Raw genomic sequence first — 27,503 nt, 5'->3', positions numbered from 1 at the left:
GTGCTGCCTGCCCAGCCGTTTCCTGCCCGGGGCGCGGCGGAGCGGAGCGGAGCCGAGCGGAGCCGAGCGGAGCCATGACTCACCAGACCGGCATCCACGGTGAGCGGCGCCCGCCGAGCGCTCGTGTCCCCCCGCCCCATCCCGAGGGCTGCCCCCGGTGCTCGGCCCCCGCCCCGGGCTGGGCTGCCCCGCTGCGCCCCCCGCCATCGGCACCTCCGGAGCCGCGCCCCGCGCATCCCCGGCCCCGCCGCGGCGGGCTGCGGGCGGTGTCGCGACAGCGGCGGCGATGGGGGCGATAGGATGAAGCTTCCCGAAAGAGCCGGCAGGTTTCCTGCGAGTGGCGGGGGAGGGGGACACTGAGTCAGGCTCGGAGCGTTTGGGTGCCGGGAGGAGGTGCGGGAGGGGGTCTGGCCCCGGGTGCCGCCGGTGCGGGGCTCTCCCGCATCCTTTGTCTGGGCTGATGCTCAACACCCGCCGCGACGTGCTCGGACAGATGTGTCACGCTCCCTCGCCTACGGGGATGCTCGGCCCCAGCTGCCCCCCCGCCCAGGGGAGCTGCGGAGAGCCCGAGGAAATTCCTGCTTCCCGATTTCTCCGCCGGCTCCCCACAGGACCCAGCCAGCACCCCGACACGATGGCTTTTGCATTTCTGAGTGTGCTTGGTGCATGACTGACTGTGTGTCCTCACGGTATTTCCCTCCTGCCCCCCGCCTTGCCAGCTCAATTAGCAATATTAATCAGGAGTAGAGGTGCTGCATAATTTATGTAACCGAATCAATATGCGAGCAGGGATGTGAGAGTAGCTGCCCCTGGAGCCCTGCTCTGTGCGGTCGGGTGTGAATGCAGCCCCGCAGCGTGTCCCGGGAGGGGAGCTGGGACATCAGCTCCCTCTGGTTAGCACCTTTGTGCCAGGCTGGGAATTTGTGCCTGCTGGTCCTTCATGGCATGAGCATCCTTGTTCCTTGAGCATGGTCGAGAACATCCTTCCCCTCCAGTTGCTTCTGGAGGGGCTGTAGCTGAGAAGTGGCCAGCAATGATGCTTAGATGTTTCTCGTGCTTTTGCTCAGGAGAGCTGGTGGTTGACGGCTTTTGGGTTCAGGTTTATTGCTTCTGGCTTAAGCTGAGATCCTGAAGTTCAGGCTCTAATTAAATCTTCCCTATTTTGTAAAAATATAACAATAATTTTGAAAGTTAAAAATCAGCAGGATGGACCCCAGCAGGATGGACACCTGAGCTCTGGGTGTGCTGGCCCCGCTCTGCAGAGCTGCCCGTGGGGTTTGGGCAGGCAGGGCCTGTTGCACTGTGTGCCCCAGGAGGCTGCTGCCTGTTGCTCACTGGCCATGCCCAGCTGCTCCTGTGCTGCTGGTGCTGTCCTTCCTGGCACCCTGCGGCTGGCGGGGAGGGAGATGAGCCAGCTCGGCTCTCTCTAAGAGCACTGACCTTCGCTGACCTTGGTTGCCCACTGCTTGGCAAACTGTGGCCAGTGCTGGGAGTCACTGTGGGGCACTGGTGCCCGTAGGACGTGATGTGCCCTGTCAGCAGGAAAGGGGAAGGGACTCGGCTTCCCCCAGCGAGCTGCGGTGGTGCAGGGTGGGGATGGACCTCATGACTCTGCCCTGGCAGCAGATCCCTGAGCTGGGGGTGATGTAAAAACCTCCCTGTGCTCATGGAAAACAGCTTTTGTTGGGTGCTCTTGCTGTTGCAGCATCTTAGACATCTCTGGGCTCTCTCTCCATGCCCTGTTGCGCCGTCTCTCTTCCGGGAAGCTGCTGTTTCCTCTCTGAAGGCAAATCTGCCCTTCTAACACCCGCGAAGCACAACTGGGGTGCTCCAGGCTTTAAGGGAACTCCCCCGAGGTGGGTTTGGGATATTTCAGTCTGCCCCACCCCGTCACAGTGATCGCATTATTCTGTTTGCTCAGCAAAGAGCAGATTCCATATCGAATGAGGAACAGCAATCCCACTGCTACTTTCATCACCTCTGCTGAGGCGCTGAGGTCTGTTGTTTGCTGAGGAGGAGGGATTTTCCACCTCTTCCTGGTTTCTGGGGCCTTTGTGTGCACCCAGTGTTTTCTGTTTTTTTCATTCCCGTTTCTCCTGTATTTTCAGGAAGACATCTGCTCCTGGGGGAATTATGATCAGATTCTGTGGCTGGCTTAGGGGAGGTTGCAGACAAGCTGGCGAGGGATTTTGCTTGACACTCTGCTAGGTCTGTGTGAGAGCAGGGTGACGTGGTGGTGGGGAACCCCCGGAGCAGCCCCTGCTGTGACACTCCCACGTCATCCTAGCTTTGGTGGAGGGGAAGCAATGGCAATGAGAGCTGCAGGTTCAGGGAGTGCAATCAGACCGGAGCATTTCATGCAGGGGCAAGAGGCTAATTATTATTTTTTTGGGTATCCCAGGCAGCTCTCTTGAAGGTGCTGGCAAGAAAACCAGGCTGCCATGGAGACTGCCAGGCTGGGGAGGCGGTTGGAAGCTATCAAAGGGTGCTGTGGGCTTTCTGGGGCTGGAAACCTGCTTTTTAGCTACAGCTGGGAGGATTCATTGAGTGTTTTTGCAGTTCCTGTTTTGCTCTGAGTGGCATTAGATTGGAACAGCATTTGCTGCCTGAGCTTAGAACCTTGGGAAGGCGATGCTGAACCAGGGCTTTGATGCTGATGGAAGGTCATCTGCTTTCAGTTGCTTCTGGGATCTCTTTCAAGACCACTGAGCAGAGAGAAAAAGTCTCTTAGAGGGTATTTTTTTTCAACCCAAAAATAGAATTTGGTACCTGCTCTTTCTGGGGGAGGTGGCAAGATCTGGGGATGGGGGAGGACCTTTGCTCCCATCCACAGCTGAACTGCCACTTTGCCCCAGGTCTGGATCTTGCTTTGGGAGAGCATCTGGTAGGAATGGATGTTTGCTTCAGGAGAAGCATAACCATGATGCACATGGGCAGGAATGCTGTCAGATGGGTAAAAAGAGAGTAGAGAGGTGGGACCCAGGAGCTGCTGGGTCTGCAAAAGTCTTCTTGGAAAGCAGGTGGCTTCCCAGCTCTTCAGTGAGAAGAAAGAAGGACCTTCTGTGCCTGTCTGCCACATCCTCAGCCCCTCTTCTCTGGCTGTGCTGGCAGGCAACACTGGCTCCTGAGGCGCCTAGATGCACAAATTTGGAGGCAGCTTTGGAATGCTGGAGGCACCCCCTAACCAGGGACGTATCACAAGGTGCCATCAGTGAAGGAGGAGAAGGAGAAGGGATGGCTGGTTCATGCCCCCTGTTATTCATGGGGAACAGAGGGCACTGGGCTGCTGCAAGGATATTTTTGAGGAGCCAGACCCAGGCTCTTTTCTGGGGCAACCTTGGAGGTTGATACCCACTGTGGAAAATGGCCCATATCCAAGTGGATGGCACGTCAGGATGGGCAGTGGGGCAGCATGGGTGGAACACCAGATAAATGCCCTGAGATATCAAACCCCTTGAAGTCGAGCACCTAAAGTGGTGGGATACAGGAAGTCCTTTGGAAGGTGTACAGTGAGAGACTGAATGCAATGAGATCATGGCCAGGGTGTGTCCCTGGGTGCCTGCTCCCTCCAATGCACGAACCAGTGCTCTGCTGGTGGCTTTACTGGGCACAGAAAAGGAACAGCAGCCAGCAGCTTCTGCAGGCAAGGAAGGACCACGTGTGCTGCACCACCACTTTGCCCCAGGATCCAGCTGATGCTGCCTGCAGGGTGAGTGCTGCCTGCCCTGGAGCGAGGGAAAGGACAAATAACTCCAATCCAAGGTGACCAAGTGCAGAGAAGACGGGTCCTGGGCACACGTGGAAAATCAGGTATTGAGAAGCAAATGTCTGGTGTCAGGCAGGTGGCTGAAAGTCTCTGGGCAGGATTTGCACTAAGGACCAGGAGCTGTCCATGTGAAATCCTGCAGGAATACAGTCTAGCCCCACAGAAAATTGGGAGAAAAGCTTTGCTTGTTTCCTCTCTTGCTCCCCTTCCCTCCCCCTACCCCACTCCCTTCTTTCTATTTTCTTCTGACATTTGTAGCTTTTTTCCTCAGAAAAGATTCCCTGCAAGGACATATTTATTTTTTCCATGGTGAGAAATAAAATCCTCTTACTGCTTAAACTGGCCATCCGTGTCCATCAGCAGAAAAGCTCTCTGCAGCGAGTGTGTTGAGCAGGCACTGCGTAAAGGAGTTACACTGGGATAGGCTAAAAGGAAGGAATTTTAGCAGCAGCAAAAGCTATTTTGTGCCTGTTGCAGTTGTGTCCTTTCTTGGATGCCCAGACCAGGAGCAGGGCAGAGCTGTCTGGGCAGGGAAAGTGTGGGTATTGCAGGTATAACCATGTTTTATTCATCAGCCTCTTGACTTCTGCCTGGCCAAGCATCATCCCTGGAACTTGGACAAGTTTTGCCTGGGTTTGTGGCTGGATTTTTGGCTGAGTTTCCCTGTTGCATCCCAGGCACGCTGTGCCCCGGACAGTGAAAGGGAAGCAGCCACTTGCAGTCGAATTGAGCTGAAGATTACATCCAGGGAATGAAAGATTGATGGCCGAAGGCTCGGGTTTCCCATCGGGAGGGCAAGGTGACTCGATGTATTGAGAGAGGCATCTGTTTCAGGGAGCATTTATTATTGATCCGGGAGCTGGGCACTGCGTGGGGGCGATTGGGAAGGGTCAAACACGCAAAAACCTGTTGCTGGCCCCAACAAGTGGGCAAGAGGCTGGAGGAGGGGACATGCGGGGGTGACGCTGTGGCTGTCGCCTCCATCCCCGTCCCCGCGGTGCTTCCCCGGGGACTGCACAGGCGCCTCCGCTGGCACCCGGGCATCCCCAGGGAGAGAGTGGCCGTTGCTGTGGCTACGGCGGTCATCGCTGCCTCTCTCCCCCTCCGGGCTCCTTGCAAGCTAATTGGGGCTGTAAACAGCAGGAAAAGGCTCAGTTTGGGAACAGCGGTGGTACCTGCAAGCAGCATCGTTCAGCAGCTTAAGACAAGCGCGATGCTTCGAGCCCAGCACTGAAATCTCCTGGGGACTGACCCAAACGGGCACATCCCAGCACAGGGCAGTGCCTGTTCTGGTTGCAAACAGCACGTCTGTCAGTAGGTGCAAGGATCTGGCTGCCCTGCTGCTCCCTGAGCTGAGGGCTTCAGGCTTTGGTCTGTGCCTGCTCAGTGCTGCCAGAGGGGAGGCAGCATCCCACCCTCCCCCGACCAGCTCCAGTTCCCCTCTGGCAGTTTGCCTGCGGGGTCAGGGCCATCTGAAGGCCACTGCTGGGCAACCATCACCTCCCTGCCACACTGTGAGCTGCCCAGCCTTGGGTGCCCCAGTGCCATCAGCTGGCTGTGCTCAGCCCTCCATCCCAAATGGGTGGCAGGTGCCACTGGGCTGGAAGGTTGTGTGGGACAAGGGGGCCTGGGACATGCTGTTATCAGGCTGCTAAGTGCAGGTGGCTCGTGAATGGGGGACAACTCATCTGCAGCCTACAAACAAGTGGGAGAGGGAGGTGCTGCACGACTCGGTGGCTGAAGGCGATTCTGGGCTGAGGAGGCATGGGGGGTGTGTGTGTGCCCACCAGGTCTGCCAGGAGGGTCGACAGCAGGGCTGCCTTGTAGAAAGGCCAGAAGGTTCCTCAGATGCCACTGAGCTCCCACTGCCTCACAGCAGCAACATTCCGAGCAGCAACATCCATTTCTCAGGGCAGGGATAGAGACATGATGTCCTTCCCAGGGTTTGGTCACCCTCACCATGAGATTTCCCAAACACCAAGGTGGGTCTTGATGTTTCTGGCTGCAAAACCAGTACAAGCTGTTCATAATTTTTCTCCTCTTCCCTGGGCCGACCAGCTGCAGTTCCTTTGGGCTCCTGCACATCGTGCCCTCTGGCACAGGTGCTGTCTGTGCTGTGCCTTGCTCCTTGCACGATGCTGAGGCTGGGTGTGCTGTTCGTGCTGTGCCTGCAGCCTTGTCAGCACCAGATAACGTGGTCATGCTCTTGTTCGTGCCTTCACATATGACTTTGCCTGCAGCAACATGAAGTGACTAACCTGGACTTGGCTTGTTACCCGCCTCTCTTCTCTGGAGCTGCTGGACCCTGCCCTGTGTCTGGTCCTTTCCCCAGTTATGGTACTTTGCTTCCTATTGAGTTTCATCCTATTTCTTTTTTTCCCAGCCCATTTCTCCAGTCTCCTGAGAGAACGGTGAATTTTTCTCCGGTGCACACTTGCATCTCCTCTAGCTTCCCACCTTACAGCTGCAGGAAGCACTACTGCAGCTGCCAGAAGTGTTCATGGAAATGTGGATAAAACTGGACCCACCACAGGTGCCCAGGACACCTTGCTTGATCCCACCTCTGGTACCTCCCTGAGTGAGTTATCCATGTGGTTTTGTGTCCATGCCATGGAGGTTCACCACCACCAGGTTCCCAAGCTGGCTTTTGACACTTGGAGACACTTAGAAGCTGAGCTGAGACCCCTGAAGCCCACAGGTCTGTGGCTCTGCTGGAGGAAGCATGAGGGATCTCATGCATCTTGGCCTCAGTAGATCCACTCTGGCTGTAGCCCAGCTTGGATTTGTTTCTGGATTATTTGTTCCAGGATTTTCCAGGAACCTATGTCTAGAGGGTGAGTTGGATGTGTGGGTCCCTTCCAGTCCTCTGCCCTGTTGCTCCTCCCTGTCCCTTGGTTTTTATGGTTTCCCCACACATGGGTTTTTCAGCCCTTGAGTTGTGTCCTGGGGACTCCCTGGCAGGGGATGCCATGAGGTGCCATCTCCAGGATGAGGTCTCCTCTGGATTTTCTTCCAGAGCTGACTGTGGACTTGTCCATTAATATTTCAGACACGCGAGCCATCTTGTCAAGTCTGTTGTGCCAATTAAGTCATAATCATGCAGTAATGAAGCAGTTGCTGAGCTCGTGCTCAGACCTTCCCTGGTTTATTCCTCTCCCTCCTCACTGGCTCTTTGCTCTGCGTTGTGAGAGGCAGAAGAGGACGTTGAAACACTCTGGTGTTTTTATTTAAATGAAAATTGCTTTAAAAAAAATATATTTCAGCAGAATTAAATCTTGCAAGCCCCCTCTGAGGTTTTTTTGAAAGCTTTGCTGCTGTCTCCTCTGGAAATAGTCTCCCTCCTTGGCAGACCTTGTGGTATTTCCTGTGGTGCGCTTGGCTTCTCTGGCAGCATCCAGGCTTTTCCTCATCCCCTTCAACCCCTCGGTACCTACACAGATCCCAGTGCTTGGCTGTCACTTGTCAACCACTCAACTACCAATCATCCTGGCTGTTGATCCCATTCTTCAGGGCACTCCTAGCACTTCCAAGTGGGCTACAGGGTTGCATTTGCCCAGACTCCTGATTTTCCAGACCCCCCGCCTGCCCTTGGGTTCTGGGAAGGATGGGGTTGGACTGGAGGGATTTGCAAGCTGGTTAGTGCTGCAGAGCTTTCCTATTTCTTCCGTGAAGCTGATGCTATAGAAACATCCAAGAACGATGTTATTCTCTCCTAGTTTTGCAGTGTAATAGGAATTGGTGAAACTTTATGCTTGTTAGGAGCTTTTGTCTCCTGCACGAGGTTTCCTGGGTGTATCAATGTCTCTTTCTCTCTTGCTCTTTCCGCCTTGTGTGTAACCACAGATGCTGCCGGAAGGAAACAGCCGCTCTCAGCGGGGAAAGGGGCTAAAAATATCGGAATATCCTTGGCTGGGCAGAGCAGGAGCAGGGTGAGCTCCCGGCGGGCACTGGGAGAGGTTGAAGGTCTGCTTTGGGAACTGGGAGAGCTACATGCCTTGATGCTGATGGAGGGAGCATGCTTGTGATCGGGTTACACCAGCAAACCTTCTGTTGTGTCCCCTAAAATGCCATTAAGGAGTGATGCGCCTTTGCTGGGGTGTCTTTGTGCCCATTCCTGCAGGGTCCTGTCGGGATGGCATCTTTGGGTTTGTATGGGAGCTGCTGCCTGCGGGGAGCCAGCCTGGGAGCTCTTCCTCGTGTGTGCCTCTTCTCTCCGTGGCAGGGGAAGCCGCCCAGACCTCTGATCAGGGCACACTTTGAGCTGGTGGAGCAGATGCATTGCAGAGATGTCACTTGTGGGGGACAGGCAGGAGTTCCCTGGGAGCTCCCCAGGGATTCCTTCTCCCTCGGGGCTGGGGGAGCTGCGGGCCATGCCCCAGCCCAGGGTGTGCCTCCAGGGGACCGAGGGCACTGCTGAGTGACAGTCAGTGGCCGCCCATGTTCCTTGGACAGGTGCCAGGTGGCATCGAGGCTCTTCCTGGGACTGTGCCGAGGGTGGCACTCAGCGCTGGAGGGTCTGCAGGGAGTGGATACAGCCCGTGTAGGGATGGCTTCCTTTGCCAAGTGCCTTAGCTGTGGATGCTCTCGGGCTCCAAGTTCCTTCCTGCTGCTGGCTGTTCTGGCACAGCAAAGCACCAGGAACAGGGAGGCTGCTGATGGAGATTCCTAGCATGGATCCTGGTGTAGGCTGAGGGGCATCTGCCCAGGTCTCTGATCTTTGCAACACCAGTTTCTTGAGTATTTCTAACAAGCACAACAGCTTTGAGCTCACAGGGCCTCCTTTGCTGCACGGCTGCATCCAGGAAAGGGCTCGTGTGTGTAACCAAGGGGGCTTTAGGGGGAGCTAGGCAGGGAGTTGATCCTTGTCAGGGGGGTCGGCCCCTACGAGCCCCTTCTCCTGGGCTTTGCCTTCACACGGAGCATGTTGTGGGTGGGACAGGGAGCACTGTGCCAGTGATGCTTCCAGGGTGGGCAGATGAAGCCTCCAGTGCTGGCTGTGGGCTGCTCCTTCAATATCCAGTGCCTCCAGTTGCCTCCTGGTAGGATGCTGAAGTGCTCAGGGAACAGGGTGACGATAAACACTCCCCGAAACACTTCCCAAAAACCTTCTGCAATCTAAGCCCTGCTGGCTCTGGAGCAAAATCCTGGGGCTGTTGCCTTTCCCTTCCCCATGGGCTCAGCTTCAAACCAGCATCTCCAGTTTGGAGTTGTGCTGGTTCCCAGCTGCTCGGGGGCAGCATCCCGCCGTGTGTCACAAGCCCAGGACATCACAGCCTGTCAGGACATCTTCCAACCACCCCGGCTATGCCAACCCTGCCGCTCTGTAAAGCAAATCAGCTTGTCACTTGAGCTCTCCCTGCCTGCACTGGCCAAGCCATCGTCTAAATTTGGGTGATTATGTTCACCCAGGCCAAGTATCAAGTTCTCTGGATCACATGTGCTCCCAGCTGCTATTTAACTCTGATGCCTCAGGGAGACGCAGCACTTCTCTCCCAGCTTTTCGAGTTTTGTATTATTGTTATTTTTTATTATCTTTTTTTTTGGCACCAGAGATTTAATTTTTTTTTTTTTTTTTTAATTCTAAATTTCTATCCTGCCAAATTGGTCCCCTTTCTGGTCAGTCACTGAGCAACCCAGCACCTGCTTTGATTGCTAAATCTGATCACGATGTTTTTGGTTCTTTCAGCCACCACAGAATTAAGAGACTTCTTTGCCAAAGCCCGAAATGGTTCAGTTCGGCTCATCAAGGTCATCATTGAGGACGGTAAGTCCCATTTTTAAGTGCTTTGATTTACACTGTGTTTATTCTCTCTTTCCTCTCCTCCATTCTTTTTCACCACTGCAGTGCCAGCTTGTGTTTTTGGAAACCTCAAGGAAAGTGCTGCTGGGGCTTCTGGGCATGTGGCAACCCAGACCTGAAATACAAGCCCAAAATTTGGGTGTGCTGGTGAGCAGCTCTTGGAGCCCCAGGGCAGCTCCAGTGGGTAGCAGTGACTTTGCCAGCAGAGCAATACCAGCCTGGGATCGGTGCTCTGTGGGGGCTTTTGCTGCTGCTGTGTGATATTTTATTATGGGATCCCTGTGACAGGCTACTGCAGGGACCCTGGGACCTTTGTTGGGGGTGATGCCCAAGCATCTTCTTCCTTGGATGTGTCATCCCACACCTGGCAGGGAGATGCCCAGGACAGGGGGGTGCTCTGTGGCTCAGGGCCCAGCACAGGGCCGCAGTGGCATCCTGTGAGGAATGCCACACTCTGAGACCCATCCCATCCCATCCCATCCCATCCCATCCCATCCCATCCCATCCCATCCCATCCCATCCCATCCCATCCCATCCCATCCCATCCCATCCCGTGGGGCTGCCCCTAGCCCAGGATGCAGGCTGGCACCAACCTTGCCCGTGTTTGTCCCATGGAACAGTGCCTTTGGGTGGCCTCTGCATCTGCCAAGCAAGTGAGCAGAGCACAGCACTGATTGACGGTCCCAGTGGGCGGGGAGCTGCCCTGGTGTAGATTTTCCATCACCTCAGCCTCCTACAATTGCATATGAATGACTTGTTTCTCACAGCAGTGGGGATATTACTGCCCTGCCAAGCTGCTGTCACCACCTCCCTTGGGTGGGCCACCAGTGCAAACACTGTGGTGGATGTGGTCATAAGGAACCCACCTGACTTTTGGAGAGGCCATGACATCCTGTTCACGGTGTGGCTTGAAATGCATGGGACACATCAGTGGAGCTGCAGCAGGGCCCAGCAGTGTTGGCTTTGTCCTTGGCAAGGTCCCCATTGTTGGGGGATGAAACATCCACATTGTTTCTTTGGAGTGTCTTTGACAACAATTTTGTGCTGGCAGCTTCTTTTGCTGTTAAAAAGTGGGAATCAGGTTTGTGTTAGGATCAGTCATGCGTGTCCCTAAGCCTGGACTTGGGATGCTTAGGGCTTGTGCCACTGGTTTTGGGTTGTGCCTGCTGATGCCAGCGAGGGAGACTTTTTATCCCCAGTGGAAAACATTTCCTGCCATCTCTGCTCTGGCTGAATGGGATTTATTTATCTGTCCAATGTGTCGTTGTCAGCAGCAGGGCCACCACTCTTCTGTCACACAGGGGACATCAGCCTCCTGGTACCCAGCAGAGAAGGACCTTTGGGCAATAATGAGTGGCCAGGCAGATGTCACAGCCAGACAGAAGGATGCTCACCCTGGAAGGGAGGTGTCCAGAGCTGGCTGGGGAGGACATGCCAGCTGCCCTGCCTGAACAGGGGATGTGGAACAGGAGCCTCCCTCTCTGCTGGATGGCTTGCAGCGCCTTGTGCCCTATGGGGAAATTGTCTTGGGGCATTTTGGAGCAGGTGACAGCGAGTAAAAGGAGAGGAAGGTGGAAAAAGGAGCTTTATGGCAGATGCTCTGTGTCCAGGCATCCCCAAAACCACTGTTGTGGCTGAGCGACACTTTGGGAGCAATTTGAGATCATTTTGCCTTTGGAGAGCTACTGGGAAGAGCTAAGATTGGATGGAGGAGGGGGGAGGGGAGCAGGATGTGCACCAAGGCTCAGCAGCAGTTTCCTGGTATGAGAGCAGCTTGTGGTCCAGTGTGCTTTTAGATGATGCTCTGCTCCTCACTGTCAGCAGGATTCGGGGCAAGATTGGCTTTGTGGACTTCCCTCTTGGATGCATTTCTTTACTCACAGGTGATGCTGTGCACTGAGTTTTGCAGATTGGCACCCACCAGAGCTGCAGCAGGGCTGCCTTGCAGAGGCATTTCAGAGCATGGCAGGGAGTGCTGGGGGCACCTCGAGGGCCAGAAACACTCCCAGCTCTGCTTTTCCAGCAGCAGCTCCTGGTACAAACAGAGCCTGATACAGCCAGTGCTGTATAACTCTGCTGAAGGGCATCTGCTCTGAGTTTCCCTTTTTTAACGCTTCCCAAGGAAGAAAATTTGTCCCTGAATGGATTGAACAGACCTGCAAAGAGCTCAGGGGAAAGTTGAAGGCTGCCAGCTCCTGGCAGCACGGCTGGGGTCCGGCTGAGTCACAGCCCGGGAATAGTCTGGGGTGACTCAGCACTGATGGCTTTGTTGGAGAGGTGTTGGTTTGTTTTGCAGACAGAGATGCCCTCGAGATGCCAGTGGGGTTGGCCTTGCGAAATTGCTGCAGTTTCTTCAGGATCTCAGGCCTTTGTGATGCACAAATCCATTCACAGGGCTTTGTGTTTGTTTTAGGGGTACACTGAGGTCTTTAGCTTCTCTTTCTCGAAACAGGTGGTTTTGCCAAAGGTAAAGTATTTCCAGCACCTTGTTCTCTGCTGTCCTTGTTACTGAACCAGCAACTTGTGCCACCCGTGCACAAATGACTGGATTCAGTAGTGGTGGCAGATGCCAGGGCAGCGCTGGGCAGGGGAGGGCTACGCTGCTGTCACAGGGAATGTCCTGCCTGGGTCAGAACAAGGGGTGAGAGCAATTCCTCCCAAACCCTTCATTCCTCAACTGTTTTCCTTAAAAGCTTTCCTGCCGTGGGATTTGGAGCTGCTGAGATGAATGGATTGGGAGGGAGAGAGCTGTGCTCCAGCCAAGGGGCTCCCTGGCTCCCAGTGGGCAGCGAGGCTGTGGGCAGAGGTCCTGGCAGGGCACGTGCCGGGCCAAGCATGCCCTCAAGTGCCAATTGTCCAAGGCCCCAGCACCTTTTGCTTTGGCACCTCCAGATTTTCCTACATCTTGTTGTGAGACCTGTAATCTCCCCCCCAGACCTTTCTGCATCTACAAATAGAATAAAAATACAGGCTGTTTTCCAGCAACCTATGCTGGTATTGCCAGCACCACCACTTTTCCACCCAGCCATCCCAAAGCTTGGCTTGACCCTTTGCCAGGGTGTGGATTCATGTCTGTAGGATGCCTGCACCAGTGTTTAAATCCCAGCTGAGCAGTGCCCAGCTCACAGGGCTCCCAGTCCCACTGCCCCTTGTGTAGCAGCTGAAAATAATACCTTGAGATGTGTGTGAAATACACAGGTTGCTTCCAGAGGCTGTGGCTCTCCTGGCAGCATGGTCCTCCTCCAGGCTGGGGACTGTGGGACATCTCTGGTGCCCACAGACACAGGCTCTGGGTATCAGCTCTGATTTTGACCCCTGTGAGGTTACAGGGAATCCAGTGAGAGCAGCTTTGGCTCATCATCCTGGATTTTGCTGAGACTATTACTTTTTCAGCACCCAAAATGTTGGTGGTTCTTCATGTCCCTGGTGAGGGTTCTGGTGCCCCTAGAGCTTGTCCAGGTGGGATGGGGGAGGTCTTGTGTTCCCCTGTGAGCAAGGAGGGATGGTTGGGGACTGCAGAGCTGGAGGGAGCAGAGTGGAAGGAGGCCTCGGATGGTCACCAGGGAGGAGACCTTGCTGGTGAGGAACACAGGAGGGGAGGAGATGGTTAACAGGAGGCTGCAGAAAACCAGCCCTCCACAGCAGCCACAGCCCCACAGCCTCTCCTGGGGGGCCATCCCTGGGGGTGTGCACTCCTGCATGTGACTCGAGGTCATAATTTGTTCTTCTGCAATACAGCATCGTTGTTGGTGCTGGAGCTGCAGTGAACCCTTAGTGAGCTGCCACCTGGTCCTGCAGGGTGAGCCTTGCCTTCGTCTAACCCCACCTTTCCTGTCTTCTCCTTGCAGAGCAGCTCGTGCTGGGAGCCCACAAAGAGCTGTCCCGGCGCTGGGACGCCGACTACGACGCCTTGGTGCTGCCCTTGCTGGACGAGCAGCAGCCCTGCTACGTCCTGTACCGCCTGGACAGCCAGAACGCCCAGGGCTACGAGTGGCTCTTCATCTCCTGGTCCCCTGACAGCTCCCCGGTGAGCCCCTGCCCCTGGCACCCAGCCTGGGCACAGGGACATGCAGGGGGGAGGAGGTGCTGGCCAAGGGGACTTTGCCCTGGGGCTGAGCAGCAGCGTTCACACCCTCGGTGCCACCCTCGGTCACTGTGCCTGGGCTGAGAAATGGAGACTGCTGTGGGGATGGGGAATTTTAAGACACAGAGAGATACACTGGGACTGTGTCTCTGTCCTCTTTGCAGTGCTGCAGTGAGGAGGTGGAGGGGCTGGGATGTAGAGGGGGGAATGTGGACCATGGGACCAGGACGGAGACATCCCACCATGGCTCTGACCATTGCTTGGAAGAGCTGGCACTGACTCTGATTTGGCTCCAGCCTGGCCGTGCTCTGCTTGAGGCTGATGCAGATTGGCTGCCAGCCCTTCTCCAGGCCTGGCTCCTAAATCAGCTGTTGGAGAGTGGGCACAAAAGGGCTGGTTGGATGGGAAGCAGGTTTAGAGGATGTCAGTGGCACAGCTTGGAAAATGCCATCCTATTGAGCGTGTCACTGTAACAGGCCTGAGATTTACTGCTGTATTAACCCATGTGCTTGTCTTCTATATACATATTTATGTGTGTATATATATGTACATACATATGTGTGTATGTATAGATGTATATATATATAATTCTATATATATTTGGTATCTATTTAGTATGATCTGTAGGCTAGATAGATTTACTGCCACGTTAATGCATGCACTGGTCACATATATAAAAATATGTATACAGGTGATACATATGTAGTTTTATATGCTTGTACATATTTGTGCATGTGTACATGTACATATGCATGTGGATGTATAATAATATCTATTTTAAATATGTATATCTTCCAACAAACCACAGAGGCTCTCACTGCAGGAGCACAGTGTGCCCAGGAGCACTTGCCAAAGCTCTTCCCTGCATTTTGCAGAATGATGCAGTAGAAGTGCCAAAGGCAAAAGTCACTTTTAAGTGGCTCTGGTGGTATTTGTGCCTCCTCTAACCCAGGTGTGGGTGGGATATGGTGCTCTGGAACTCAGGGATTGGAAGCAAAGCATGGAATAAACTGTTGGATTGTGGGCAGCACTTGGCAAGGCTGCAGCCCCGGAAATAGTGCTGGTGGGTTTTCCCAGCTGCTCCCTACCTAGGGATGCTGCCATTAGAAATCAGTGAGCTAGAAACTAGGTGGGTGCTCCCAGGAGAGGCTGAGGTGTGTAGAGCCTGTGGTGGGATGGTGGCTGTGAGACTGAGCACCTCTGTGGTCCCCGGTGCCCCTGTGTGACAGCACTGCCACCCCTGTCCTGGCAGGTCCGGCTGAAGATGCTGTACGCTGCCACCAGAGCCACTGTGAAGAAGGAGTTTGGCGGGGGGCACATAAAGGACGAGATGTTTGGCACAGTGAAGGTACAGTGGTGGGTCCTGGGCAGCCTTTCAGGTCTGACCCTGAGCTTCAGCAGCCTGCCTGGAGCTCAGCATGGGGGTGGTGGAATGGGGGATGCTGGTGTTTGGTGGAGGAACAGCGGGGTGTTGGTCCTCCACACTGCTCCCTGGGTGGCCACTTTCTCCTGCCTGCGTGGCTGCGGTCTGTGACAGAGAGCGTGGAAGAGGTGGGAGGAAGGCTGCAAGATGTGGAGTTTTACTCTGAGTGGGAGAAGTGCCAGGTGGTGGCAGTGTCACTCCAACAGCGAGAGCTGCCTCCACGCCGGGGTTATCCCTGCCTTGGATGGAGGTTTCTCCTTCTCTTCCATGGGCAGAGGGAGCTGCACAGCCAGGGCCTCGTGGACATCAGTCATGCTGGGACTGATGGTGCTGGTGGAAGCCAGGGAGCATTCTTGCTCTTCTCCAGGGTCCCTCTGCTGCTCCTGGGCTATGGGCTCTGCCTTTCCCTCTCACTTCCATGCTCGTGTGCTTCATGAAACAGCCAGAGGAGCCCATTGCCACAGCCATGGGTGGCTGGGGAGGGGCAGGGTGGTCGGAACAGACAAACCGAGCATGGGATTTGCATGGAGGCATCCAAGAGCCTTGAGGTTGATCCTCTTGGTCAGGAGGGTGCCCAAGACTCACTGGGTTGCTCAGACTGACCTCAAGGCTGGGGGTACATCCAGCCCTGCAGCGATGGCCACCCGTGACACTTGCCCTGTGCCTCTGTCTGCAGGAGGACGTGTCCCTGAGTGGTTACCAGAAGCACGTGTCCTCCTGCTCTGCCCCGGCCCCGCTGACCGCAGCCGAGCAGGAGCTCCAGCAGATCCGCATCAACGAGGTGGGTGTCCAGCAGAGGTGGGTGTCCAGCAGCCCTGGGTGTCCAGCAGCCCTGGGAGAGGACCCTGAGGCCCTCTGGGCACAAAGAGATGAAGAATGCAGGGAGTGAGCATTCAGCTAAAAGGGATAGCTCATTTTTACTTCGCTCTCTGTCATTTAAACCATTCCTGCCCTTCTCAAGGTGGATGAGCACCCTCACAGTCAAATTGGCACATTTACACTACTCTCTTTTTTTCCCCTTGCTTGGACATGAGCTCAGGACTGCGTTCTGCAGACAGTCAGAAGATGGTTTGGGGCTGAAGGCAGGTCTCTGACCTGTGGGTATTGGAGCAAAAGCCAGAGTTGAGTTTGAAGGTATGGAAGGCAGGAAGAATTCAGGCTTATCTTTGGGGTGCAGCAGCATCCTCTCCCATACACTTCCTTTATGGCTATAAATATGAGGGATGCTGTCCCAAGAAATACAGATCTTAGCCTAAATTTGGGGGCTTATGTGCTGGAAAAGATGTTGAAGTGGCGCAGGGTAGGGCTGGGGGCACACAAGGCTGTGACACCCTTGTTCCCTGGTGGCCTTTCACAGCACTTGTGCCAGCCTCTGTGGTGCTGTGACACACTGAGGCAGAAAAGGGGGTGGGCTCATTGTGTGGGAAGACCACCTGGAAGCACTATTTTTTTGGGATGGGGGATTTCCCTTAGATGCATGGAACACCTTCCTCTCTAGAGGAGCATGCCTCCGTTCCACCTGTGCTGAGGCTGTGGTGCTCATGGATGAATCAGGACTTGTGTGGGAGATGTGAAGCCAATCAGCCTCGTGGCATTAATTAATGGCACAGATGAGGCAGGAGGTTTCTACCTGTCAAAGCAGGTCTGGGGGTGATTCCCATGTGCCAAAGTAGGTCTGCAGGTGGGAAAGTTGAGGGACATTTGGGAGATGCCACCAAGGGGTGGTCTCCACCAGATGGGTCTTAGTGGAGTTATCCCAGCTCCCAGCATGGAGGGCCTGTTCTGGTGGATCCAAGGAGATGCCCATGCTTGGAGAAGAGAGAGGTGCTGATGGTGGTTCTGTGGCTTGTTTGGCACCTTGGGACATCTGGACTCGATGATCCTTGAGGGTCCCTTTTGACTCAGCTGATTCTGTGATCTGTGCTCTCATCACCTTGTCTGGCCAGTGCTTCAGGATTAAGTAGTTTTGGGGGGCTTTTAGGGTGTCTTACAGGGTCGTGTGGCCCAGGTAAGTGGTGCTTGTGATGCTCGTTGATCTGCCCCGTTCTGCTTCCCTCCCACCCTCGCCTTTGTGAGATGCAGCACCTGCCTGGAGGTGCTGCTGCTGTCTGGTTTTTTGGGGGTTATTTTAAGGGTACATGATCCCCTGTGTCAGCCCAGGCCAGAGGGAAGAGTCACTGACATTTAGAAAGAGATGAAGATGGATATATTTTTTCCTGTGGATTTAAAGGTGGGAAGCAGCCAAGGGCTGGGTGTGCTAAGGGGTCTCTGTGTTGGTGTTGCAGCTGCTCAGCCTTGGACATGGAGCAGGAGGCAGTGGGAGCTATGATGTGGGTGCTTGGTGCTGTTCTGGCCTCCCCAGCATGGGAAATCTCAGGACTTCCATTAAATGCAGCTTTGAGGGAGTTTCTGGAGCCCCACAAAGCAGAGGGCTGTGATCAAGGAGGGTGTGTGGGAGCAGCTCACAACCTGTGGCAGCCTGTACAGCCTGTACAGTGATGCCTCCAGCCTTGTTCATTGCCTGCAGCTTGCAGGGTCCCTTGCACAGGCTGGGGGGGCCTGCAATATGCTTGCATGTGACAGCTGAGTTTGGGGGAGCAGATCCAGTGCGTGGGAATGAGTGGTGAGGGCCAGTAGTGACCTAGGAATCAGCCCTGGGGCAAGCCCTGACCTCAGCACTGCTGTGTGTCTGCCCAGGCCCCTGCAGGGTCCAGGACCATGTGCATCCCCCTGTGTTCAACCAATCCATTAGGGTTTCAGAGGTGACACAAGGGATATGGTTTCTTTAAAAGCCACTGGCCCACAAGTGTTTTGCTGTGCCCCTCGCCTGGAGCTGCTGCTGGGGCCCACTCCCCTCCCCTCTCATGCTGTTGACTCACAACCTTCCAAGACACCATTTGTCTTGGAATCTACTACAGATTTGTAGCCTTCAACCCCACACATGCCTGTGTTTCTGGTCAGGCAGAAGCTGCCTGGGATCCTCCCCAGCCACCAGATGAGTGCAGAGAGAGGATGGGAAGAGAAGGGCAGCAACGTGGCCCAAAGGGACAGGTGAGAACTGCAGGGCAGCAGCTTCAGGGCCAGCAGAGCGGCCTTTGGCACTGAGCAAGGAAGGACTCAAGTTTGCACATCCCCCAGGGAGCTGCCCAGCCTTTGGGAAAGCAGGTTTTAGGCTGCATGAGGCAAGCTTTCCCTGTGGTTTGAGGATTGGATGGACAGAGGTGATGTTGTGAGTTAACCCCCTTTTTGATAGCTGGGTGGGAGCTCACAGAAATTTGCCACCTGCTTTATGTATATATTTTTTTTTAATAGCTGGAAAATGCCAGCTTTACTGAGCTGATAGTTGTCAGCAGACCGTGGGCTAAGAAACAGCTTTGAATTTGGCATTGAGCTCAACACCCACGACTGGGGAGTCTTTGTAGAAGCGTTGCAGGTTCAGAAACACAGGCAGGGGGGAGCTGGGCATATCCCACTGGCGGGCCCTTGGGGAAGAGGAAGGCAGCCTTGGAGCTGGGGGAGGACGCAGGAGAACTGAGAGGAGCCAGAGGTGGGGGTGTCCTTCACAGCTGCTCTGCAGTGTTGGTGGGTAGAGCAGAGGCCTCCCCAGAACCCTCCCGTGAGGATTTTGCTGTAAGACAGAGAAATGCTCCTTAGGCAGGGTCAGCACCATGCCAGGAGGGAGAAAGAGGGGAAGAAAATCTAACCTAAAGAAAAGGAGATAAAATAACCTCCCAGGGAAGCCTGCTGCTGGCAAGGTTGAGAGGCTGGGATGCAGCACATGCTCAGCTGTCCCAGGCACTGCTCCCAGGCTGTGCCCTGGGGAGTGTTTCAGGCAGCTGGTTTTTAATGCTTTTGAAAAAGGAAGGAGTAGAAAGTACAGAGGTATAAGGGACAAATTCCCATCTCTTGGTGTTTTTGGACTTCAGTGTGCTTTGTGTCAGAGCTAAGATCTCTATGTAACTCTGCTGGTCTCCTTGCCTTTATGGGAGAGAAAGCTGGGGCTCTGGAGGTGTTGGCTGTGGTAATGTCCTTGTGCTGCACCTCTCCACAGGGTGGGATCAGGTGATCCTGTGTGTGTCCTGAATCCCTGGGTGCTTTCCCTCAGTCCCTTGCTGGTGCCTCGGCACCCTGGGGGATGGTAGGACAGCAGAGCTGGAGGTCAGCTGGACTTTGTGCCCACCTGAGCAATTATTTCCCAAGAGCTGCACATTAACACCCTGCTCATCCTCCAGGATGCTTAGCATGGATAGAAGCTTGGGCATATTTTTCCTCCCACACCTTCTGTATATGCTCCTTGGTGGAGGATAGTCCAAAAGCTATTGCTGCGAGTGCTGGAGCTCCTCCAGGCACCCTGGCTGGGGAGCCAGGAGGAGAGGGGGCAGGGATGGGCTCTGCACAGGGATGTTGGTGGAGACCCTGCATGCCCGGGCTCGGGGCTGCCCAGGCTCTCCCTCCCGCTCCTCCCCAGCACTGGCATCTCCTGTGTTGCTTTTTGCTGCTCTCCCTGCCCACACCACCGGGATCAGCCTCCCCTGTCCTCCAGCAGAGAGGTGGCACAGCTTCCTCCTCCTGGCATATCTGTGTGTCCCCAACCCCTTCTCCTGTCACACGAGACCCCGCTGTCCCTGCGCCGGGTGCCATTGACAGTGTGTCTCCTCTCCCCACGCTCGCAGGATTCCTGTTCCCAAGACTCGAGCACTGAGATGGTAGGCTGCTCTGCCCGCTTGATGCCCGGTTTTTCCTTCTTCTGGCAGTGTTTTCCTGCATGCTCTGCTCCGGGCATCTGGCTCCATCATCCCCCCAGAGTGTGGGTGCTGCGTGGGGCTGCTGTAACAAAGGGCAGCCTGTAATGAGACCCACTTTGGTGCTGCCGAGTGATTTTGAGATGTCAGCTCCAACTCTTGTGTTTCTCTTGGCATGCCTTGACTTCTCTTCCTTTTCTCTGTCAGGGGGAGGGAAGTGAAGAAACTAAAACAACCATAAAGGTTGGCCTCTATCCAAAATCACCAAAACCAATCCCAAAGGAAAGGAACCCACGCTCGTTGCAGAGCACCTGGGATAGTGTTGCTGGAGTGTTTCCCTGGGAGGGGGTCTTGAGGTGGGAGGGGCTCCTCTGCCATCGGGGTGACACCGTCTCCCTGTATTCTGTGGCAGATGGTGGGGGGCTGTTGCTGCTGCCCATCGCTGGTAGAGTACCCCGACCCCGAGGAGGTATGGTGTGCCCGCCGCGTCCTGCCCCTTCCCCCCAGTCCCATCAGGGACCCCTGCTGCGGCTGGATGGAGGCACCTGGAGCGATGTGATGTCTCTGCAATCTCTTTCTCTCCCCTCTTTGAAGTGGGGTTCAGTCTCCTGGACTAGGGGGTTTGCTCGAGATACGGCTGGCAGCCTCTGCCTTGTAGGGGTTGTGGGGAAAAGAGCGGCCGGGATCTTTCAGAGGTGTGGATCTCCAATCCCCAACTCCAGCACTGGAGGGAATGCCTGTCTGCTGCAGTTAAACCCACTGAGGAGGGTGGGGTGCCCAGCTGAGTGCTGTGATCTCAGGGCTTCCCCTGTCACCCACAGTTTGCAGTTGGAGATGATCGGAGAGGACACGTGCCAGCGTTGGTCACAGCATCCCTGCCAGCGACTCTCTGGGAAATGTTTCAAGCTGGTCTTTGCTGAGAGTGAAGCAGGGGGTGTGGGGGTGCATGGCTGGGGCTGGGTGATGTCCTGGGGAGGTGGGATGGTGACAAGCACCACCATCCTGAGGCTGGCTGACTCTCGGTGGTTTAATGCCGTGGTCCCTGTGAGACAGGAGACAGACAGCTCCTTGGATGAGAAGCCCTTAGCTGCAGAACCAGCTGGATTTCCTGTTTCTCCCTTCCCCACCCTTTGCCACTGTGTCTGACGCTCAAGGTGGTCTCCATCCCCAGGTGAAGACGGAGATCAGTGTGGAGAGCAAGCACCAGACGCTGCAGGGCCTGGCCTTCCCCCTGCAGCTGGATGCCCAGCAAGCCATCCAGGCTCTCAAGCAGAAGAAAATCAACTACATCCAGCTGGTAGGTCTCTCACATGGCTTCTGTGTCCCCCACTCCCCAGCTCCTGCTGCTCTCTCTCACTCCCATCTGCTCCCTGTCCCCTGTGTCCATCAGAAGCTGGATCTAGAGCGGGAGACCATCGACCTGGTGCACACGAGCCCCACGGAGATCGCTGACCTGCCCAAGAGGATCCCCCAGGACTCTGCTCGCTACCATTTCTTCCTGTACAAGCACTCACACGAGGGAGACTACCTGGAGTCTGTTGGTGAGAGCCTTGGCACTGGGAAAGGCTGGTTCAAGCCTGTGCCAATCCCCGTTTTCCCTGGACCACTGGTCTCATGGGGAGCAAGCAGGGATGGGGATAGGGATGGTGTATCAGGGAGCCTTGAGTCAGTTCCCTCCCGTGGTGGGTGCTGGCAAGCCCTTGGGTGCCACGTGCAGTGCAGGTCTCTGGGTGCTGCCTCAGAGGATTTGTGTGGGCAGTTTGGTTTCCTCTGGCGTTGCAGGAGTACCATGGGAGATTTGGGAGCGGTGATGGATGGCATGGCTCACCCTCTGTTGCTGGATGTTATCTGGGATTCTTGGGGCTGGAAAAGTCGGGAGCAGGGTGGGATGCAGCTGGTGCTCCCTGGCCATGGGCCTGGGCAAGCCCTGCTCTCTTCTTGCAGTCTTTATCTACTCCATGCCTGGGTACAAGTGCAGCATCAAGGAGCGCATGCTCTACTCCAGCTGCAAGAGCCGGTTGCTGGACACTGTGGAGCAGGAGTTTTGCCTGGAGATAGCCAAGAAGGTGAGTGCGAGCCCCCCCAGAGGTGATGGAGCTGGGTATTGCCAAAGGACTGTGCTGCAGCCTTGGCCCAGCCCCTCTGGTGAGCTTGGGGGAAGTTGGGTGCCCAAAGGTGGGTGTCAAATCCCAAGGGAGCCTCTAAGCCTCCGTTCCCCGTTGCTGGGCGCAGATCGAGATCGACGATGGAGCGGAGCTGACGGCCGAGTTCCTGTACGAGGAGGTGCACCCCAAGCAGCACGCCTTCAAGCAGGCCTTCGCCAAGCCCAAGGGGCCCGTGGGCAAGCGGGGACAGAAGCGGCTGATCAAGGGGCCGGGCGAGAATGGCGAGGACAGTTAGATCCCACAGGGCCGGCGGCGAACGGACACCATCCCTGCGGCGCTTCCCGCCTTCCTCTCCGCTGACCTGGGGATCTTTCCCTCCATCTCAGCCTTTTTTTTTTTTTTTTTTTTCCTTTTTTTTCCTATTTCATTCCTTTTTTAAACATCTGGATGGCTTGTTGCACCTGGGGGCAGAGCGATGGGGAGGGTTCAGGGTTGTTGGTGTTTCTTTTCCTATGTCCTTGTGCAAGCCCCGGGGCTGCGGGAGGAGGATGGGAGCAGCAGAGCCATGTCCCCAGCCTTGCTCCTGTCCACTTCAGGGTCACAGCCACTGCTCTCGGTGTCCCCTGGGTGACTGAAGGACACGCTCACCTGAAAGCTGCTCTATGCAAAGGGAAGGGGGTAGCGTTGGGGAATCCTGTTTGAAAAAAGAAAATGTTTCTTCCCCTGCTCCCTCAGCCTCCAGACTTTGTTCCCCCGTCCCGCTCTTGGTGTGCACGGCCCCTCTGCCCCAGGCCTGGAGCGATCCCGCACCCCTTCAGGGTGCGGGCAGGACCCCCTGTGGGGTGGGCTTTGCTTCCTGTGGGATGGGAGTTTCTCCCTGCAGAGAGCCAGGCAGTGGGAGGTGGAAGTTCCCCACTGAGTCCTGAGCTCAGCCTGGACCTGGAGAAAGGTCACTCTGCCTTTGGGTGATGTTTGCATCCCCTTTTTGAACTGCTCCAGTAAGGTTTTCCCCCTCAGAAGGAGCTGGTACAGCCCTGACTCAGCCCTATCCCTGTTCAGGATGGGAGTTGAGGGGTTCCTGAGCCGTGGTCCCTGACTCCCCATTCCCCAGCCCCCACCATTACCTTACCCCCCAGGTTCTCAGCTGGGTCTCTGGTCTGGGGCAGCCCCATGTCTCAATAATCACATGGGCTACCCTAAATCCTTGTGTGGGGGAGCATGACAGCCCCTGTGTGCCCCCGGGGATGTCCCCAGCCACCAAGGACCATCGTCAGCTCCATGGTCTGAGCTTGGCACTGTGATTTGGGCTGCACTGGGGGCTTGGGGGGAGAGCACCTTGCTGCTGGGTACCAGCGAGGGCTCGAGAGCCACCTGCCTCCCTGAGAGGATGGAAAAGGGGTCAGTGAAACTGCCCTCTTGCTGTCCAGCTGTGGCGGTGACCGTGCCGATGTTGCCTTGGCCTCGGCGGAGTCAGGGGGTTGAAGCTGGGGGGAGCAGAGCACACTGTACTGAACGCTGTATTTTCTAAAGAATAAAGTATTTTTAAAACAGTCTGTTGCTCTTTGGAGATCCCCTGGGTTCCCCGCGTTTGGGCATTTAGCAGCTGTGGATTCCAGAGCTGCAAAGCAAATTGCTTGGACATGGTGAGCCAGGAGCCAGCAACTCTCACAGCCCGCCTGCCCTGGCTCAGTCCAGCCCTCATCACCTTGAAGGACACCCACACTGCAGTCCAGGGGTCTGGCACAACCGTTTAATGCCTGGCAGAGATTTTTATACTCCAGCAATGCCCAGAGCTAGAGCCGGCTGCAGGAGGCAGCATCCCCGCTCAGCCCAGCTTTCCTTGTTTTAATTGCTGGTGACGATTTTGCAAGGTTGCAAAGCTGCTTCTGGGGCTGTTCTCTTGCCTGGAGTGAATTCCTGCCTGGCCATGGGATGGGAAAGCAGAAGGATGCAGAGCCAAGAATTAGGAACGCAGTGGGGTCTGCCTGCATCCCAGGCTCCCAGTCCTCCCACTCCTCATCCAGGTCAGGGCATTGCTGTGTCTCAGCTTTACCCTCTGTGCCCAGGATGAGATAGAAGATCTGCGAAGCCGGCTGTAAAACGTTTTAAAAAGAAAAGTTTAATGCAAAAAAACCAACCCTGAATCAGCTTCCCTTTGACATGGAGGAGGAGAAGGGGGGAAGATGCCGCTGTGCGGGAAGCAGCCTCAGCGCAGGAGAGCTCCCTCTGTATATAAATGCTAATAAGCCAGGCTGACGCCACCAGAGTCATTTGACGAGCTGAGTCACCCTTCTCCTCCGGATCTTGCTCCAGTTCTGTGCTCGGTAATTTTTAACTTGCCCAAGTATTGAGGGGGAGTGAGGGCTGTGCCCCTTTTCCCACCTGTCCCACCCCCTGCCAGTGCAGCCATTCCAGGTGACAGCCCCCATGCCAAAGGCCCATGATGCATGGTCATGAGACAGATGGCCAGGAGCAGCCCAAAGGCTGGGCACCCTTTCCTTCTCATCCTATCTCATCCTGTCTCCTGTCCCATCCCATCCCATTCTGTGTCCTATCCTATCCTCCAGCCCATTCTCCATCTTCCATCCCTTCCTGTTCTGTTGTCACCTGTCCCCTCACATCCTATCTCATGTCCCCAATCTCTTTCCATCTCCTGCCCTCCTTTCCTGTCCCAGCTTCTCTTTAAGGTTTGAGCTAAAAGTCTCGGCTGCTGCATTGCCGGGGATCTGGGGTTTGAGGCAATGCTTGGGAAACCCACATTTGGTCAGTAGTGATTTGTGCCACCGCAGGGCACATGGCATTGCCTGGCTGGGCAGGGGACAGCAGGGCACCTGCTTCAAATAGAAAAGGGGCAGCTGCAGGGGGCTGTGTCTGAACACCCACACAGCCAGCCCGAGTGCTCAGGTTTTTTAAGATTCACAGACAAAGGTTCATGGACTCCACAGCAAACGAGCTGCAGGGTAAATGATAGGACCATGATGGTTTTCCTTATGGGGTTCCCAGGTGGGAAAGGTCAAAATCTCAGAGGAGCTAACTCCTTTGGCTTCCACTCCAGTGAGAGCTGAAGCAGAGGGGCTGCAAAAGAGTTACACCTGGTTGTAAGCTGAATGTTGGCACCTGGGCTGTGAAACCTCAGGTGTCTGTGGGAAAGGGAGATGAGCCCTTGTCCTCTCAAGAGCTCCGTGCCCTGCCCACAACCCTTGGGGAATGGCAGGAAGCAGGTAGGAGTAGCAGGCAGTGTAAGGCTATTTACCTGTGGGGGTAAGGATGTCTGGGATCAGCCCCCTTGGGACTGTGGAAGACTGGGGGTCTGGGTGGAGAGGAGGGTGCTTAACTTAACCTGGGGATGATGAGGGTTTGGGATCAAGCTGGAGGGTGGCTGGGGCACAGAACATCCTAAATAACCAGAAGTCCAGCCGTGCTGGTGCTATGCTAGCAGCTCTGGGCCCGGGGCTGCCTTGCATTAGGCTTTTGGTGCCTTGAGCCAGTGTGTGCCCTAACAACAGTGGTTTAGGGTGAGCCCACACACACATCCCCCCATACCAGCTGCTGGCAGCAGGCCGGGGTGCAGTGCAAGGGATGTGTCCCAAAATAAATGGGTGCAAAATGGGACACCAGAGTGGTGAATTTGGTGGTGTTAATAATGCCCCTGGCCGTGGTGGGAAGAGGACTCTGCTGCAGCCTCCTCCCAGCAATGGGGAACACGTGCTCCTGCTTGCACTTGGAATGGTTTTGCTGCTCCTGTAGCAACCTGGGGTTTCTCCGTTGTGTAAATAGGTTGGGAAATGGAGGAGGGTATGAGTTTAGGACTATGCAACGTTTAACTAGATGAATTATTTTGCCCCAGACAAATGTTAGCCATGGCTTTATGGCTGAATTCTTGCTTCCTCACTCTGTCACTGCCATTGTCTGGCTTTAAACATATTTTACTGATTACTTCCTCTATTATTTTTTTCCAGGAACCAAACTAAAGTTTACATAATGTATCCCTAGTTATGCAACACCCCATTCAATTTTTATTTGCTGGGAAACAATATGTGTTTATTTTTTATTTCTTTGTCTTTTTCATTGAGGAGAATTTATCCTTTCAATGTGCCATTGGAGTAATCTTTCTTTTGCAGTTAAGTGATGGACATCTGCTGGCCCCTTGCTGTGCCCTGGTTCTCCTTTCACATTCTTGCTTGCCAACACCACTGCTAAAGGTGATTTGTCACAGCTGAAGTTAAGAGGTGTGGAGGTACTGACTGCCACGTGCTGAGGTTATTCGTGTTCCTGTCATTTCAGAGGTTGCCAGGTTTGAATCCTGGGGTTTGGTTCTCTCCTGTGATTGATTTGGAGGAGGAACTTTGGAGATTTCTGATAACTGGTACCTTTCTATGTCTTATTTCTTCTTGGTAGTACGAAGTGTTGAGTTGCTGTTATAAAAACTAGGAAGAAAAACTGGGTTTATTAACTGGTTTGTAACATGGACTGGGCCGATTCTGAAAGTTTTCAGTGAAAAAAAAAATAGAAATGCAAGTGACCTGGTACCGTCAGAACATGGCCATATGTGAGTCAACATGTTGTGTTATCTCCCCCACACACTGATTGCTTACAGCTGTTTACTGATTGTTGCCCCAGTGTGCCATGACATTGTTGGCACGTTGTGGTGCTGGGGACAAGGTCCTAGGGAGAGGCTGATGGAGGAGCTGTGGCTTTTTACTTCATGTCTCCAGTTTAATGTAGTAATATAACCTAAAAGATAATGAGAAGAGCTCTGTGACAGATGCATATTCATTGAGTCTTGGGCCACAAATTGTTCATGGCAAGGACAGGTGGGTCACATCCTCCCTTCTCCAGAACACCTGCACGTGGCAGAGGCAGCAGCAGCCCCTTGGTGGGCTGGACAAGGGCTTTTTAAAAGTAGCTTGACTGCTTGGGAAGCCAAATGTTTTATAAGAACTCTTCTGAGAATAGCAGGGTGCTTCAGTAAATGCTTAAGCAACTGGTGACTTCCAGCTGATGGAGCTGATGATTTTGCTTTAATTTGGGATTCTATCTCCACAACATGTGGCTATTTGTGATATTATAATGGATCCCTAGTGGGAGGGAGCCTCACAGCACACATGTGAGTGTGACAGCAGGGGGAAGTGCCAGGGTGGCTCCTTACAGCCAGAAAACAAGAGTCCCTGGGACAGAGTGGCTGTTCAGGGGCTTGTGGAAGCCACTGGAGCCATTCTTGGACTTGCCTGCACATGCAAGGAGCAGCTCAGTGCTCTGCTTGACTTCACACCAATACTGACCTCCGAGTCCATGTGCTTACCCACAGAATAACCTCCCCCTGTTCAAAGCTGGCCTTTGCTATTTTCACCAAAGCATGAAATAAGATGGCAATTGGGTGTTAACAGGCCTAAGGTTTCAGAAGGGCTGCAAAGGGAGTAGTGATGCTCTCCTACAATGACTTCTCAGAGACCCGAACTATTGAATTGCTTGCTGACAGTTTTTATACCAGTCTAGGTCTGAGTGCACTGAACAGCAGCTCATGCAGACCTACAGAGACAGAGGCAGCCAGAGCCAACCTGCATTGACCACCTGGAGTGGTGA

At 54.7% G+C, this 27,503-nt stretch overlaps 1 protein-coding gene across 3 annotated transcripts; it reads left to right on the top strand.

Moving 5' to 3' along the window:
• The first annotated feature begins 16 nt into the window (after positions 1-16).
• Positions 17-23,470, top strand: TWF2 (twinfilin actin binding protein 2). Of its 3 annotated transcripts, XM_069027780.1 has the most exons (11): positions 6,150-6,600; positions 9,453-9,530; positions 13,415-13,593; positions 14,903-14,998; positions 15,750-15,854; positions 17,067-17,081; positions 19,600-19,779; positions 20,987-21,112; positions 21,206-21,356; positions 21,760-21,881; positions 22,048-23,470. In XM_069027780.1, the coding sequence occupies exons 1-11, from the start codon at positions 6,489-6,491 to the stop codon at positions 22,213-22,215; spliced, it is 1,332 nt and encodes a 443-aa protein (XP_068883881.1). In that variant the 5' UTR covers positions 6,150-6,488; the 3' UTR covers positions 22,216-23,470. The 3 variants fall into 3 exon arrangements, with proteins under 3 accessions (XP_068883880.1, XP_068883879.1, XP_068883881.1); XM_069027778.1 differs by lacking the exons at positions 17,067-17,081; positions 19,600-19,779 and adding an exon at positions 21-99; XM_069027779.1 differs by lacking the exons at positions 6,150-6,600; positions 17,067-17,081; positions 19,600-19,779 and adding an exon at positions 17-99.
• Positions 23,471-27,503: the final 4,033 nt, after the last annotated feature.

The sequence above is a fragment of the Aphelocoma coerulescens genome, chromosome 12, assembly GCF_041296385.1.
Source record: "Aphelocoma coerulescens isolate FSJ_1873_10779 chromosome 12, UR_Acoe_1.0, whole genome shotgun sequence".
NCBI classification, from domain to species: domain Eukaryota; kingdom Metazoa; phylum Chordata; class Aves; order Passeriformes; family Corvidae; genus Aphelocoma; species Aphelocoma coerulescens.
Note: the sequence above shows the minus strand (reverse complement) of the source record. Positions and strands in the feature narration are given on the sequence as shown.